Source organism: Pseudopipra pipra, chromosome 3 (assembly GCF_036250125.1).
Source record: "Pseudopipra pipra isolate bDixPip1 chromosome 3, bDixPip1.hap1, whole genome shotgun sequence".
Classification (NCBI taxonomy): Eukaryota; Metazoa; Chordata; class Aves; order Passeriformes; family Pipridae; genus Pseudopipra; species Pseudopipra pipra.
In genome coordinates, this window is record NC_087551.1 from 83,498,702 (window position 1) to 83,514,037 (window position 15,336).

Consider the following 15,336-nt stretch of genomic DNA (forward strand, 5'->3'; position numbering starts at 1 on the left):
ACCTTATATATTTCACAAAAATAGTGTTATTGCTACAGAAGAACAGCACAGACCCTTGTAAATGTTTAAATTGTCACTCATTTTGCTGAACAGTATATGAGATATAGGTGTCTTAGTGGATGATCCAGGGGAAAAAATATGCTGAATGGTGGGCTGTCTAGTGAAAGCAACTGCTTGATAATGTACATAGAGATATATTTGAAATACAGCTCCTTACTAAAGCTGCAACGAGGCATGTTTCCCTTGTATGGTTAGGCACCTTTCCAACAACTGAGGGAGGTCCCTGCTTTCCTGAAGGAGGGCACAGGAGCAGGTGGCACTCACCTTTTGGGATTGTTTTAGCTGTAGAACTGGAAAATGAAAGACCGAGATTCTGTTCTCTCCTTGGTGGTAAGGTGCTCAGTTCAACATCTGCCACTTACCTAGGAGGACATCTCAGCTATAGATGTCTAGACAGGACTTCTTCCCAGTTTTCCCCTGAACTTGTGCTGCTGTGGAGAGATCATGTTCTAGGTAAATTAGAAAGTGGTAGAAATTATCTTTGGCTTCAGGCAGACTTGAATTTGTAGGATGAGTGTTCTGTTAGGTCATAAGTAGAAGCTGCACACCATTCAGTTCTTGTCATAGCGTCTGTTTTCTTGCAGGTGTTCTCACTAAGTTGCTTCTTAATAGGTCTGACACTGTTGGTTTCTTAGGAATGCCAGGGTTGTCACTTGGATGGTATATGCTTCAGCTTTGCCTTTACATTTTTAGTTCCCTTAGGCCTTAGGCAGAAGTTTCTCAATTCTGAGAATGTATGAGGGGAAAAAAGAAAACTACTGGGACTTGAGAATCTTCCACATCAAAAAGGTATCTAGTAATGTTAGGCAGATGCACAACTTTTTGTTTGGTTTGGTGATTTAATTTTGGTTGGTGTTGCAATTTGGACATTGAGTACTGGAGTTCCTTGAGTCTGACCCTAATTAGGTTTGTGGTGTTACACTGCTGCCCTTGATTGTTATTTTTTGGACTTCTGTTGTTTCCTTTAAGCAGTATCTTTTGAGGCTGAGCTCTGCTGATTCAGACTGCTTGCAAAAAGCGTTCTGTCTGGGGCCTTTGAGTGTAGGTTTCTCCTGTGATAAAGCTGATAGTTCTTGTCCCATGAGTGAGCTACCCTGTAGAAGAATATTAAAAGAAGTTTCCTAAAAGATTTTAGGTTCTATACAGCCCTGTAGTTCTGTTCTTTTCCTTTGGGTTATTTGTTTTTTTGGGTTTTTTTTGTTAGTTTGTTTTTCTTTAAATTTTTTTTTAATAACTTGGTTTACAGCATATCTTTATGAACAGTTGCAGGAACATATGGTGACTCCTGTTACTTAAAATTAGACTGTTGAAAGTATGAAGACTATACTACAGTAGCAAGAAAGATTGGGGGAGAGCAGGCATTTTTGCAGTCTTTCTCACTGTAAAATATTGACATTTTTACAGCATTTTTGAATGTCATTGCTTTACCTAAATCTGATATATGACTTGGCAGATTCTGTAGGTAGGCATTGCAATTACTGAATCAGAAAGCTTGTGTTTTAGTTGATAAAGCCTTAGCCTTACGATGTTTAAGAAATCGTTGTGTAATGTAGAAATTAGTCAAGTAAGAGTATTGAAGCCTTTGAAGAAAAAAATTATTCTTCTGATCAACAGATTTCCAAAAAATCTCAAACAAAACTAACAACAAAAGACCTTTAGTGGCTAGATGTTGCTCTTCTGTCTTACTGGATTGACTCTCATTGTGAGTTGCATCTTCGAGAAGTCAGGCTTTGCTGTAGCCAGCAGTGTGCCTTCTTACGTCTGACATGATTCGTGTGCCTCTGGGGCTTCCTGTGTGCCTGAAAGCCTTTTACTTATTTGTAATCTTAATGTGTTCCCGATTGTAGAGTGTTCATTTGGACTGATTCTTATTACATTACTGTAGCTTTAAGACAATCTTTCTGAGCATGGTCATGTATTGTGGTGTCCTTTGCAACATGCTCTGTGTAGTAGTTCTGGAGCCAGCAAAGGTGGCCTTAGTCCTTTCATCGTATTCTGAAGAATGCTTTGAAATACTGATACAAAAAGAATGTTTTTACGATCTTGTATTAAATTCACAGATCTGAATACTTCAAAATCCTCCTACCTCTGTGACTGTCTGACTTGCTGGAAAGCTAAGCCACCTTAGCCTTTGACACTTAGAGGTCACACTATATATTTCTAACTGTTGTGAATTTGATGATGAGTCTTTTTCTAAATGCCAAAGCATTTCATCAGAGCATGTAGAAATACCAGGAGTATGTTTCAGAAATGCATGAGAATTTTAAATATGTTAGCTAGTGATTTGAAGCAACTTTCTGATTCTTTTGGAGGAGGAGGAAGAAAAAGAAATTCTTACTGAACCTGCTCTCCCCCTTTCCCACTCTCAGTTTCCTTTGAAATGACAAATCACTCAGTTATATTTGTGAAATAAAAGCTTTAATCTCTCCCAGAAACACCACTCTCTGTTATCCTCTGTGTTGCTGTGTAAATGTTGCTTGCCCTGGAAACCATATTGGTAGTTCAAGAATAGTGGATGTTTGTGTAACTCTTAGTGCTTGAATTGGTGTTTGTTTTTCTTATGACCTCTGTCCCACTTTTATGGAAATGGTCAGAAAAAAGAAATAAACCAAAATAAACCTTTAAAATTGCAAAGTGTGAGGGGAAGGCTGACCTGCCTGTTGCATCACTATTGGAGAAGGTACAGGCCAAAGTTGCATTTCTTGGCTATTTTTGAAAAATTCTGATCCTGGAGCTAAGACATGCTGTTTCATTGAGGCCTAGAAGGACGGTGTCATTGATAGCTGTAGTTCCTGTAAGGTAAAATGAGGCTTTTTACAGGTTTTCATGTGTCTGGGGGAAGAGATTTGTTTTTGGTTTTGTTTTTTTTTAACTGGGGCATATTTTCATCTAGATCTCTGTACTAGAATCCCAGGTATTTGCTTTGATTCTAGACACTCTCCTATTGGAAGCTCATGATGAATGGTCCCACACTTTCATGTAAAATGCATTAGTTAAATTTTATGTAAACAGGCATTGTATCCAGAACTAGAAAGCCTGTAACTTGTTGTCATTTGAGTATATTCTTTCTAATATATTTATTAATTATCAATAGATTATGAAACTTAGACTTTAAATATGAACATTTTTTTAAATGAAGTAAGGACTTAACGCACTTTTGTGTTTATTTCACAAAGTGTTTGATAGCTTATTCAAAGATTTGGCCAGTGTGATAAGCATAGTTTCTTCCATCTGTATTAAAAAACATGCTTTAAAACAGGTACTATGTAAACAGCTGAATTGAAAAGTGTTGCTTTTCTAATAAGTTCAAGTTCTGCAGTTGCAATTTTCATATTAATTTAGTAACATTATTTGGTCCAACTTCATTTTAAATTGTCAGCCCAGAAGCAAATTAGTTAGAATTTTAGGATAAAATTTGGATTTAACTGCATAAAAAAAGTTTGGCGGTGTGGTTTTTTTTGTTGTTCTTTTTTCTTCTAAAGAAATATTGTGACAACTAAAAGATAAATGGGGACAAAACTTTTTTTCTGAAAGTATGAAAGGACATCTTACTGGAATCTCATAAGTAGTTATGGATCCTTTCAGCAAGATTAAGTTACATGACTTGGCATTATATTGCCACATCAAAACCTAAATGTAGTCATTCTCCTTAACAGGTATATTAATAGGAAACAGCAGCTCTAAAGTTCTTGGTCCTGAAAAACTTTTAAAAGTACTTAAAAATAAACTGTTGTTGAATATAGAGTACAACAGGCATAAGCCACTTATCAGTGGCATTAACAGACTTGGAGGGGTTTTTTTGTTTATGTTCTTGGGTGTAGTTAGGAAAGTACTGCAGAAGTCAATAATCCTTGAGGGGAAAAAAACCCCAACCCAACAAAAAAACCCCAAACCAAATCCAAAAAGCTTGTAGCCTTGAAGCAGGGTAAAAATGTTAATGAGTCTGCAAACTTTTTAGCTATGGAATTGCAAAAGTTTGAATGTCTTCTACTTTCAGCTATAGAATTGTAAAAATTGAATGTCTTGTCCTGTCTTACCAAGTTGACTAGTAGTTTGGGTTGGCTTCTCTAATAATGTCTCAAATTTGATGGGACAGTTCTTGTTATCAGAAATATGAAAATACAGAGCTGTGGTTGAGAAACCTGGTCAGGATTTCTTAGCAAGATTTAAGACCAGCTATTTAGCATGACTGACTTAATGTATTTATTTTACCACAAATTACAGAGAAAGTACCTCAAAGGGGAAAAGTTGCCACAGCTTGTTTATGTAGTTTTCAAGCAAACATGAATAATTCCTCTCTCGGCACTATTTAATTTTTAGAGAAAGGATTATATAGTGTTACTTTAAAATTCAGTTAATTTTGAATTTAATTTTTAATCTCTATATGTGAATGTCAGGTACATGAAGTGAGACAGTTATGTAAATAAAGCTTGATAGACATTTTTGAAAAGCTGTAGTGCTTATGTCTGGGTATTTCTAAAGTACTGTTTGTGAAGAACAAAGGTTTTATTTCACTGGGAGATCTCTGTGTCTGCACTTGAGAAGAGCAAGTGCTTTCCAGCATCTGCTTTCCTTCCTTAAAGAATTACAGCGTGACCCTATTTCTAATACTTACCACTACAAAAGTTAGATAGAAGAACAGGTGTGTTGGAAGGATCTTGGAATGGTGCAGGACTGCTCATGAAAACCTTATTTACTTATTAGTCTGCTGTAATAGCTTTCATTAGACTATGTTTTAACATTTTATGGAGTGAAGTATGTAATGCTTTCATACAATCAAGAGAATATAACTTGTTTGTGAATACTCACAAACTTATTTTTAGGTTCCTTGATTTCCTGACCCATCTTAAAGTTCAGACCCAAGCTCTTATGACTGTATGACTGTGCTATAGTAAAGGAAAAAAAAGTGGCTCCTATTGGTCCTTAGTTTTCTTTTTCATGTTGTTTCTTTCTTTGAGAAGCCTTGGGCTGAAGAAGCAGTGGATTTGATAAGGTTGTTTCGAAGGTGATCTTGGAAATTCCTTTATTTCATTTGATCCCCTTTGAAAACAATTGGAGCAATAGAATCAGCAAGCAGATACTAACCTACCTTCTAAGATCATCCTCTTCTGGTTATGTGATGGTTATAATTGTATGTCTCTGAAGTGCTGCTTTTATTTCAAATGGTGTCCTAGTGAAACAGGTTATACTTAGAAATGCTGGCACAAAATCAGGAATAATTATAATATAATCATAATCAGGCAATAATTGTATTTAAAACATTAAGCTTGTTTTTGAAACTGAAAATGTGTACTGCCATGCATCCAGTGAGAAAGCTTGGAGCAAGTGGATACGTTCATGCTAATTTTGTTTTACATTTACTATGTGAAGTTACAACGGGGAATATATGCCTTTTCATAGCCACATACTAGTTAATCTGTGTAATTGCAGATAATTTTTTTATATTAAATATATATTTTATCTTAAAACCCAAACAAACTAAAACCAACGCACGTGTTGATGTTAAGGTTGAAAGTTACAGCCACACAGACATTAAGAAATAAGAATGAGATTACAGAAGACAATGTCTGAGTGTTTTGTCCCCAAGTCTGTAGCTGGCTGATTGTCTAATTAATGTAAAGTTGTCTGGTGCTGTTCCTGGTTCCATGCATTTCTTTCCAAGTGGGTCCTTAATTTCTTTTGTAGAATGTATGGTAGTTGCATTGCATGAGCCTTTTTTAAGCTTATACATTTTCCCCAACTTTTTAACAATGTGTCTTTTGAAAATTTTTAATAGAAACACTTTCTTAGCTTTGAGAGCTTTGGCTATGTTGTATTTTTATTTAATGCTGTTAGCATAAACAGTGACTGAAATTGTCATGTACAGAACTTGATCATAAAAAGGTCAGGTTGAAGCCTGTAAGAATTTTCTGGATTTCTACAATGGAAATTGTAATTTTGACCCTACTTGAAGTTAATGGAGAGTCTGCAGTATGGTTGAAGAATCAGACTATCTGGATGCACTGATGTGTTGGTTGTCTCCCTGCCCAATCTCTCTGCCCTCTTCACATGTTTTATGTGTTTATATAAATCAGTCAGAAATATTGGAGACCCCCATGGAGGTCATAGTAGGAATGTATTTCATAATGGCAATGATGTCTAGTTTTTGTGAATTTGGACACACACGTTCCCTGTTAATGACTGTTTGAATGTTTTAGTACAGTTTAATCCTTGTTTTGTTTAGAAATTACTGTCAGTGTTATGGCATTAACTAATTCAGGTCAAAAGGGTTTCTTCCTGCAAATTGTCAATCAAGCAGAGACTACTTAAGTTGCAATCGGGTTTTTCTGTGTGCTCCTGCTCCTTCAGAGAGCTGGTTGTTGACTGTCCTTTATTTTTAGCTTTAAGTGGACACTTCATTACAGGCAATTCCTATGCTATACCTACTTATGTCTGTGTATCTTAATGTGACTTCCTGCCCCATCTTCTGAAGTCTAACCTTCCACTGATCTGTGTGATGTGGTTTCTTACTTTCTAATTCTGCTTCTACTTTCAATGCAATGTGGCAAACTCTAAAGCCATAACAACATTATCATATTGCTTACATCGTCATTGTTTCCTTTCCTTTAAACAGTTAACCTGCCTGGCCTAACTAGGTCTTTGTTAGCAACTACTGATTAGTTTTAGGCTAAAAGACATAGGAAAAAAATGGGAGTCCCAGTCAGAAGAACTCGAAAGATGAGGTTCCATCTAGGACAGCTCAGCAAAATGCTCTGTGCATGGATTTTCTGCCACACAAGGTGATTTTTTTGGGCTAATGTCCAAAAGGTACGTCTTGCTCATATGGACAATGTCTTTTAATTTCCAGTGTGACTAGAGATGTATAAACAGTTATTTCTTATGTTGTGGCCTGCATGAAGTCTTCCACTTCCGGTGGAATAATGTGGGATTTTTAGATGTATTTTTAGGTCAGGTTTTGTAGTCCTATGAGAAATATAGAATGGCTTAAGTAAGGTTATGGATGCATTATTTTGAATCAGTTTGCATGTAGTCCTATTGAAATAGTTTTGAAATTTTTGAGAGGTTCCACCTTTTAGATAGTATATAAAAGCACATCTTGAGGATGCTGAAGAGCAAAACCAGCATAATGATCTAATAGTTCAAATAGAAGCTAGTACTGAGTATGCAGGATGTATATTAAGAAAAATCTTCTTTAAAAAATAAAGCTGTAAATAATTTATATATAGCCTTTATGTAACTTCAGGCATCCATAGGGTGGGTGATCTGTAAGACCTTCCATTGAAAGATTTCATCTTTCAAGACAAATGCAGCATTCCTGAATGGATGACTGAGTTGACTGGTAGGAAGAAAGAAACATTTTTGGTAAACATTTTACTCTTAATTTAATTACTTCCAGTCCTCTTCCTATGATTTGATCCCTTGTTGCTGCTCTGGAAGCAGTGTAGAAGACCTGCTGATTTTTTATTTTTTTAAACTGTTTTAAAAATCAAGTCTTCTTTCTACTCCTCCAAATGTGTAGCAACCTCTTCTAACTTTGCAGGAAGTCTGTAGATATTTTTTGGCCTACCATGGAAGCATGCTGTGGTTGCAGATTGTTTCTTAAAGCAAAGGAGAGCACAACCCTCCATAAGAACTTCCAAATACTTGGAGACTGATTTGACTTGAGCAGCTGTGATGTAGTTTCATCACGTATGAAAGAGGTTATATGTTTTAATAACAATTAGTTAGCATTGCTTTTTTGCTAGTTTTAGAAAAATTTTCTAGCATACCATTGTTGTGATCGTTAGAATCTAAATTTCAGTTTTCCAGTTTGAATGTTGCTTGTAACTAATATTCGTTTGTTCCTATGCATTTAAGTAGAGTAGTTCTCTTCCTGTTAAGGGTGTTTTAGTAGTCATACAAAATAGTCCTCTCCTTAGTGTCCATATAAAGCTGAGCTTGTAGGTTTTCCATTATCATGATGAGTGGAAATATTTCTCTGTAGCTGTTTGTCTTAGAATTTACTTACCTTGAACATGGGAAGCAAAAAATACGTGTGTTGCTTTGGAAGATTTTGTTCTTATTGTTGTCTGTTTGTCTAGCACATATGCACTTTCTCTTCTGGTCTAGCTTAGAACTACAGTTTTCTTTTTGTTGCTGCATTATATGTGATGGATTGCAATGAATGCACAGTGATCTTTTTCACTGTGTTTCCAACTAATTGCCTCAGTCCCTTAACATGAAGGATGGATTCTACCTCAGGGTAGTAAAGGCTTAGTTCACTGATTTTTTTTTTTTTTTAAAACAATGCTGATGACTTGTGTTGGAAGACATGATAGAAATGTGTAGTGTGACTGTATGTAGACTGAGTTTCATTAAAGTGTGATAGTAAGTTATTTCTAATAATCTTACTAAGTTCATGACCTTTTGCATTTTGTCCTGTTGGCTTTTAATTGCTTCCGTTGATGTGATCTGTGCTGTCCCAAATCTGTTCCCAGTGGATTATTTCCTAATGCTCATTTCATCAAAGGGCTCTTATTTTTTCTAGAATCAATAACAGAGAGGCCTGGCTTGAGAAACTTCAGTGATAACATCCTTTTAGCTCTGTGTGTCTTTCAAAATCAATAACTGTTATTCTTACCTTAGAAAGTTTACCTACTCTGCATTTCTCCTACTAATTACAGTCTGCTCCATTTAAGCCAAGTTTTCAGTATCTTATTATGGCTTTGAAATCTAGCTAGGTTGAATGAATTATATTTTCTTGGCATTAAATAGTTATTTTATTGAAGAAAGTCTGTTAAGTTTCTCTAGTACTCTCTACTCTTGATTAATTTTCTTTTTACTTGATTTTTTTCTTTTTTTCCCTCCATGTCTTTTGCTTTTCTTAAAAACTGAGTTTTAGGTGTTTCATACTATCTATTGATAACAGTTCAGAAAGGCTTATTATTGAGTTTGCTCTGTACAGTGCACTGTAGGTGGTACTATTCTCCCTTCCTACAACAAATATTTTTATGCATCTAAGGCATTTCATTATAAGTTTGACAGATCTATTCTGCCTGGTTTGGGGCAAACAATAGCTCTCCTCAAAACTGAGAGGAAGAGAGTCATCCCTTTTTCATTATTTTATTTTGTCATCATTCCTCCCTTCAGGATGTACCAATGTTCACTTGTTTCCTTGCTAGTGAAAATATGGGCAGATTGGACTCTTAATTCTTGGAGCTGAGACTAAAAATTAATAATAATCTTTTCTTAGTCCTTTGTGTAGCATTACTGGTTCTTCCCTGTTTGTGGCTGAAGAATCCATGCTATTACTTTGCTACCAGCAGTGTCTTAACACCTTCACTCTTCACAGCCCTTTGTTGGAACACAGCCTTTCCTGAAGCACTGGAATAGGTTGTCCAATGAAGCTATAGACTCCCTGTCCATGGAAGTGTTCAAGGCTGGGCTGGATGGGATCTGAGCAACTTGATCTAGTGGAAGGTGCCTCTGTTCATGGCAGGGGTTTGGAACTAGGTGATCTTTAAGGTCTCTTCCAACCCAAACCATTTTATGATTCTGTGACAGCTCTCAATTCATGATTGCTTCTTCTGTTCTTGTGAGCAATCTCTTCCCTTCACCTTCTTCATGTAGTTCTTGCATCTTTGATTTAAAAGGAGTGCAGTGGGGAAGGCAGCTTCCTTCTTGATGAAGTTCTTTATCTAGCTTGCTGAAGCAACAGCTTCACTGATTTACTACAGCTTCACTTTTTGCAATTTAACATTTAGTTTCTATTCCAAATGACTAGCTCATCTGTTTTAACTTTATTATTGAAGAAATTCCATTGTAAGGTGTCATTTATTAATCCCAAAATAGTTTTGTTTAAAAAAAATATTCTACTGGGTAGCACACTCCAGTAGGCTTTGGTTTTTAATTTATAATAATAATAATTACATCTTGGACAGTTATCCTCAACAATAATTTTTGTTCTTATAAGGATCTTTATTTCCAAATATTTGTTCTTCAGACCTGAAGGATTGTACTTAAAAGTCTTATAGTCGCCCTTTCTAAAAGCACTTTTTAAAACCAGATTCTGGACATGTTTAGAATAAAACTATTTGCACTGTACCTGTCCCTATATAGTAGAATGCTATTCTTTTCCTTTACATAAGAAGGGAATGTTTTCCAACTAACACTCTGATCCTCAGGGGGTTCTTGAAAATGGTCCATCCAAACTATTTCTTGATGGAAAGGATTAAAAAACTGCATCATCTTAATAGTTGATTTTTTTTTTCCTTCTATTTCTCATTTTTCCCCTCACCATGGTTAGCAAATAGTTCTTCCCACAACATGTCTTGTTTTCCTTGGAAAACAAAAAAAATCTTCAAAACTTAGGCTCCGGGAGAACCCTGAAATTTTATTTAGGTAGGACTTGAACGTTAGGAAGCTTGACACTTCGATGTTTCCTTTGTTGGAGGAAGGGAAAGGAAACAGAAATCTCTCTATATAAAATACTTCTTTTCCAATTTTTTACTGTATTTCTACAAAGCTTATTCTTGTGCTGAAATTCCTTCTGCTTTCCACCTGCCTTCCCCAACTGTCTCCCTTTAATACAGTGAGCTTTCTATATACAAAAAACAGCACAAAGTTGTAACTTTTCATGGTAGTTGGATCTTGCTTAGACTAAATTAATTCTACATACCTGACTGTTGCAATGTTATTGTTGCTTGCTTGGAGCTCTGTTTTTATTTTCCATCTCTTTCTTTAAGATACTTCTGTTCATTTGTTCTGGAATTCTGGGTAAAAGAGAACATAAAACTTGCATTGGTTTATGTTCCTCTTTTGCTAATTCAGAAACTCATTTGACTTTTAGGGAAATTATTTGTAGTAAGAAAGACCTTTATCAAACACCTGAAAGCACTGGTAATAGGTGTAGCAGCCTCTGTCACTGGGGGATGTGCAGGGGTGTGGGTGTGTTGTAAGACCATGGGGAAAGGATTTAGAATTCTTGCCTTTGTCTCAGCCTGTAAGAGAGAACAGTACCGACCTCACAGGTTTTTCGAGGCTTAATTTAACTTTTAAAAATAATGCTGATGGCCTCTAGAAGGTGCTGCAGAAGTGCATAGTGTTACTGTCTGCAGGCTGGATATTGTTGGGGGTTTTTTTCTTTTTTTTTTTTTTCTTCTCTTTTCTTTTTTTTTTTTTTTTTCTGGCAGTATATAGGCCTGCCACAGTTAGGGGAAGAATTTTGTTTGGTATCTCTTTAAAGAAACTGCAAAAGTGCCTTGCTTGGGGAGAATAGAAAGGGGCTTTCTGAAGAGGTGCTGAAGACATGAAAATTCAGAGTGGTGATTGGTCACCTCTGCTTGATTGACAGGTTGCAGGGAAAAACAAAAACCCATTTGTTCTGGCTTAATGGAACTGGAAAACAGAAAATGAGTATCAGGTAAAAATTCCTTTTTTAAAATCTTTGCAGTTCTCCTTTAAAAAGTGGAGTTTTTACACAAATCTACTCCTTCCCCACTCCAGTAAATTAGGAGTAGGAATTACAGAAACAGGCAGTTGCTAAGTTGTGTAATGCGGGTTGTCTATGTCAGTGCATTTTTTAGGGGTCAGGTGTTCTGAAACACCTCAGCAGCCAATGCTACTGGGCTAGCTTAGCAAAAAGGCAGAGGATGGAAAGGGTGTAGTGACTAAGCCCTGAACTGGACCCAGCTCTCTGGTTAGGCTCAATTAGCAGGACATTCAAGGGGAAGATTTTATTTTCACTTCCTATACTGTGCCTGCTTTGTGGATAAAGTCTCTCAGTTTCTACTGCTATCAATTTGGCATCTTTCATGAGCATTACAAAATTCACTGAAAAGTGAATAGCTAAAAAAAGTAAGCTTTGTTTTAAAGTAGCAGTATACTGTTGTACAGATTTTATAATAAATTTCAGCATCAACACCACAGTTTTGTAAATCGTAATTGAAAATTATTTACTTATGTTAATTATTTTGTATGTTGATGTATTTCAGATTGAAGGACAAGGACATGGTGCAGTTTTTGACTGCAAGTGCTCTCCTGATGGACAGCATTTTGCATGTACTGATTCTCATGGTCACCTTCTGATTTTTGGCTTTGGTTCCAGTAGCAAATATGACAAGGTACAGTGCAAAATGAAAAATCAAATGTTTATCTCTGTTGAATGCGTTGATGCAAACTTTTCTTTAGAGCTTCATTTCAAGAGGGTGTATCTTAAGACAATTTTGAGACATTAATATGGGATGTTTTCAATTCCTGTTGTTGACATTGAGCTTTCTTTCACTGTCTTTTTTTAAATTATGGAGATGTGCTGTTAAGCTACTGTTTATGTGGGAAGTTCAAAATAATATGAACTTAAAAAGAGAATTTAAAATTAACCAGTCATTCTGTGTTCTCCTAAGTGACGAGGTTACGAGTGTCTACTAATGGGTACACATGGATAATGTGAATAAACTGCAGTGGAACCGATAATAGTTAAACATTTTGCTTTAAATACTTTTCTGGTTTCTAACTAAGACAAAAAAAGGATGTGGGTGTGAATAGAACTAATTCCTGCTATCTGTATTTAAACATTGCATAGCCTGGGAGAGAATTACTTACAAAAAACGTAGTATGTGTTCTAGTGATGCAGTTTTATGTTTGTTATTGAAGTACTGTCATGGATGCCTTTGTGCTTACACAGCAACTTTCCATCATTAGTGTGATTAAAATATTGTGTCTTTACTCTAATGTCATAGTCTGCATTGTGTATTCGAAATGTGGGTGTCTTGCCACAGACCCTCATGACTGTAAAAGATATGTAGTGGTTTGGGTTTTTTTTTCCTCGGTAAAAAAATGAACATGCCCTATGAACCATACAGGTTACCTAGTTTGGAGCACCCACAAGGTCCTGGTTCTTCTTTTACCACCCAGGAAAGAAATGAGGTGTGTCCTTTCTCCCTCTTTCTAAGACCTAAACAGACCTATGTGCTCCAGGATTTTCATCTCTGCTTCTGGGCTGATAGTTGAATGTTGCTGTTGAAGTGCTGTTTTCTGGATCTTGTCTCCTGCTTTGGATCTTCGGACTCCATCTGGCCCTGAAAGCATTTTTGCAAACGGGGGGCCTGAAGGAAGGAGAGCAAAAGGAATTTTAGTCTTTGTCATGTAAGCTGCATTTCTTTCTGTACTCCTACAGAACCATTTGCATATTGGGGATTTATTTTTTCTCCTTGTCTCTTTAGTCTGATATGCAGTCCCCAGTGCTAGGCTGCTATTGCTATCCCTCAGTTATTATTAGCTGTGCATTTCCCCTTCTATTCCAAATAAAACAAATGAGTAGAGGCACCACAAGCAAGGAAACTCAGGATTATCAGATAATTTTCTTCGTCTTTTAGAGTTCTTACTGTTCCAAACTTTAAAGCCTGTTGTAATAGAAACAGCTTTCTTACCATGTCCATGGATCGTTCCAGGTTTCTTTTTCTCTCCAATTGTTTTCGAAGTATGTAGTCCTCTGCTACTCAGAAAGGCTGGAAATGAAATGAAACTGAGTCTTTTTGTCTTTGCTGTGATAGCAAAGACAGGATTTTTCTTTACACTGCCATAGGAGAATTTACCTGTGAGAGATTAAATCTGTTTGAAGAATAAATACAATTGCTTTTTCCTGCTTGAATTCTGCAGATCCTTTGTTCTCTTGGAGTTTTTGCTGCAGCCTCTGAGAAAAGATTACATTTAAAATTTTTCCCTTACTGGATGGTTTAAAGTGATCCTCCACAGCTCTTGCTGTGCCAGTGGTAATCTTGGCATTCTTGATCATAAAAGAAATTGGAGGAAATAGAACCTACATTTGTTACCTTTTTAATCTTAGTCTTCCACTCATAGAAAACTCAGCTTCTAAGTTTCTGATCTCTTCCTTGTGTGGTTCCATCGCTGCCTTTGGTTTTGTCTGACCTGATTTATGGGAAAGTGTAACTACAGTTCTTTTTTGTGTCTTCCTCCCCTCAGATACTTGGGAGTTTTCAGACATCTTGTCAGAATTTGATCTGGTAGGATCTGTGGTTTTTTGACCTTAAAGTGTTTTCCACCTGCCTTGGAAAATTAATTTTACAGAAGAAAGGAGTGTGTCCTGTGTTCCTGCATTTGCTCAGGACAGTGATTATAGTAGCCAAGATAGTGTTAGCTCTGCTGAGAGAACAAGCTCTTGGTTTTCTACATGTATGTTTTTTTCATGTTATATTCAGATAGTATCTGTGTTTCCTGGTTGACTGAAACCGATATCCAGGCTCTTTCCCCCTACAGTGTGATCTTGACCATGATGAAGGTGAATGGGGTGGGTTTTGTTTGCTTGTTTTTTGTTTGGTTTTTTGATGACACATGTCTTGGTGGAGTAATTCTGTTGTGGGGAAAAGAAAAGGAATACCTTTGCTGCTTGTTTGGGGTCCCTTGAGCCAATCTCAGCTGAAATTTCTGAGTGTGTGAAGATCACCAGAGTTCACTATCAACAGGGCATGTGCACTTCAGAAGTTCTTGCTTAGGTGGAAATTTGTCCAGGAATGCCTAAAGGTCCTAAAGTGTAAGGTGTCATTTAGTTGATTTTAAATCATAGACTATTCTGAGTTGGAAGGGACCCACGATGATCATTGAGTCTAACTCCTGACTCTGCACAGGACAGCCCCAAGAATCACATCATGTGCTTGAGAGTGTTGTCCACATGCTTCTTGAACTCTGGCAGGCTTGGTGCTGTGTTCACTTTTCCTGGGAGCCTGATCTCTGAGCTTTCTAAGGCTTTTGCTCCTGTAGACTGTCCAAACCACAGTACTTGGTTGCAAGTTGACAGTTTGTGCTGGATTGGTGTAGTAGTGGGGAAAACCTCTTTGTGTAACTGTGTCCATTTGGAGAAACTGAGCATTCTGAATGTGTAGTGTAGTTACTGGAGGAGAGTCTATCTGTAGAGCTCAGACCTTTTGGAAAGCTTTTGTGCTCATACCCAAGCTGGGTTTATGAAATCATATGTACAGAGAACTCATGTGCAAATGGTGATGTGCTATCATCTTATTGTCATGAATTTGATCTCTAATAAACAATAAAGAAATGTCTGATTGTTAGTGCTTTTAACTGTTTGTCTGCTGATTTTTCTCAGGATAAGATTATTGTCCTGGATTCCAGTAGGGACATTCCACTTGAGAGTAGGCCTGAGCCCACGTTCTCAAAGAAATGTCATTGTTATCTCTTGTAGTAGAAAATTGTTGTTTACTCTCTCTACCATACCTGATCGCAGTGCAGAGTACACAGAAGACTAATTGCAAAGAAGTCTTTCATGAT

At 36.7% G+C, this 15,336-nt stretch overlaps 1 protein-coding gene across 3 annotated transcripts in view; it reads left to right on the top strand.

Annotated features, from left to right (window-relative positions):
- PHIP (pleckstrin homology domain interacting protein) overlaps window positions 1-15,336 on the top strand; it is a 107,488-nt gene that overhangs the window by 44,446 nt on the left and 47,706 nt on the right. For all 3 annotated transcript variants that reach the window (XR_010429384.1, XM_064650076.1, XM_064650077.1), the window contains exon 16: window positions 12,033-12,161. Coding sequence is in view for 2 of the 3 variants with exons in the window: in XM_064650076.1 (XP_064506146.1) it covers window positions 12,033-12,161 (129 nt within the window). In the remaining variant the exon portion in view is untranslated. The remainder of the gene's footprint in view (window positions 1-12,032; window positions 12,162-15,336) is intronic.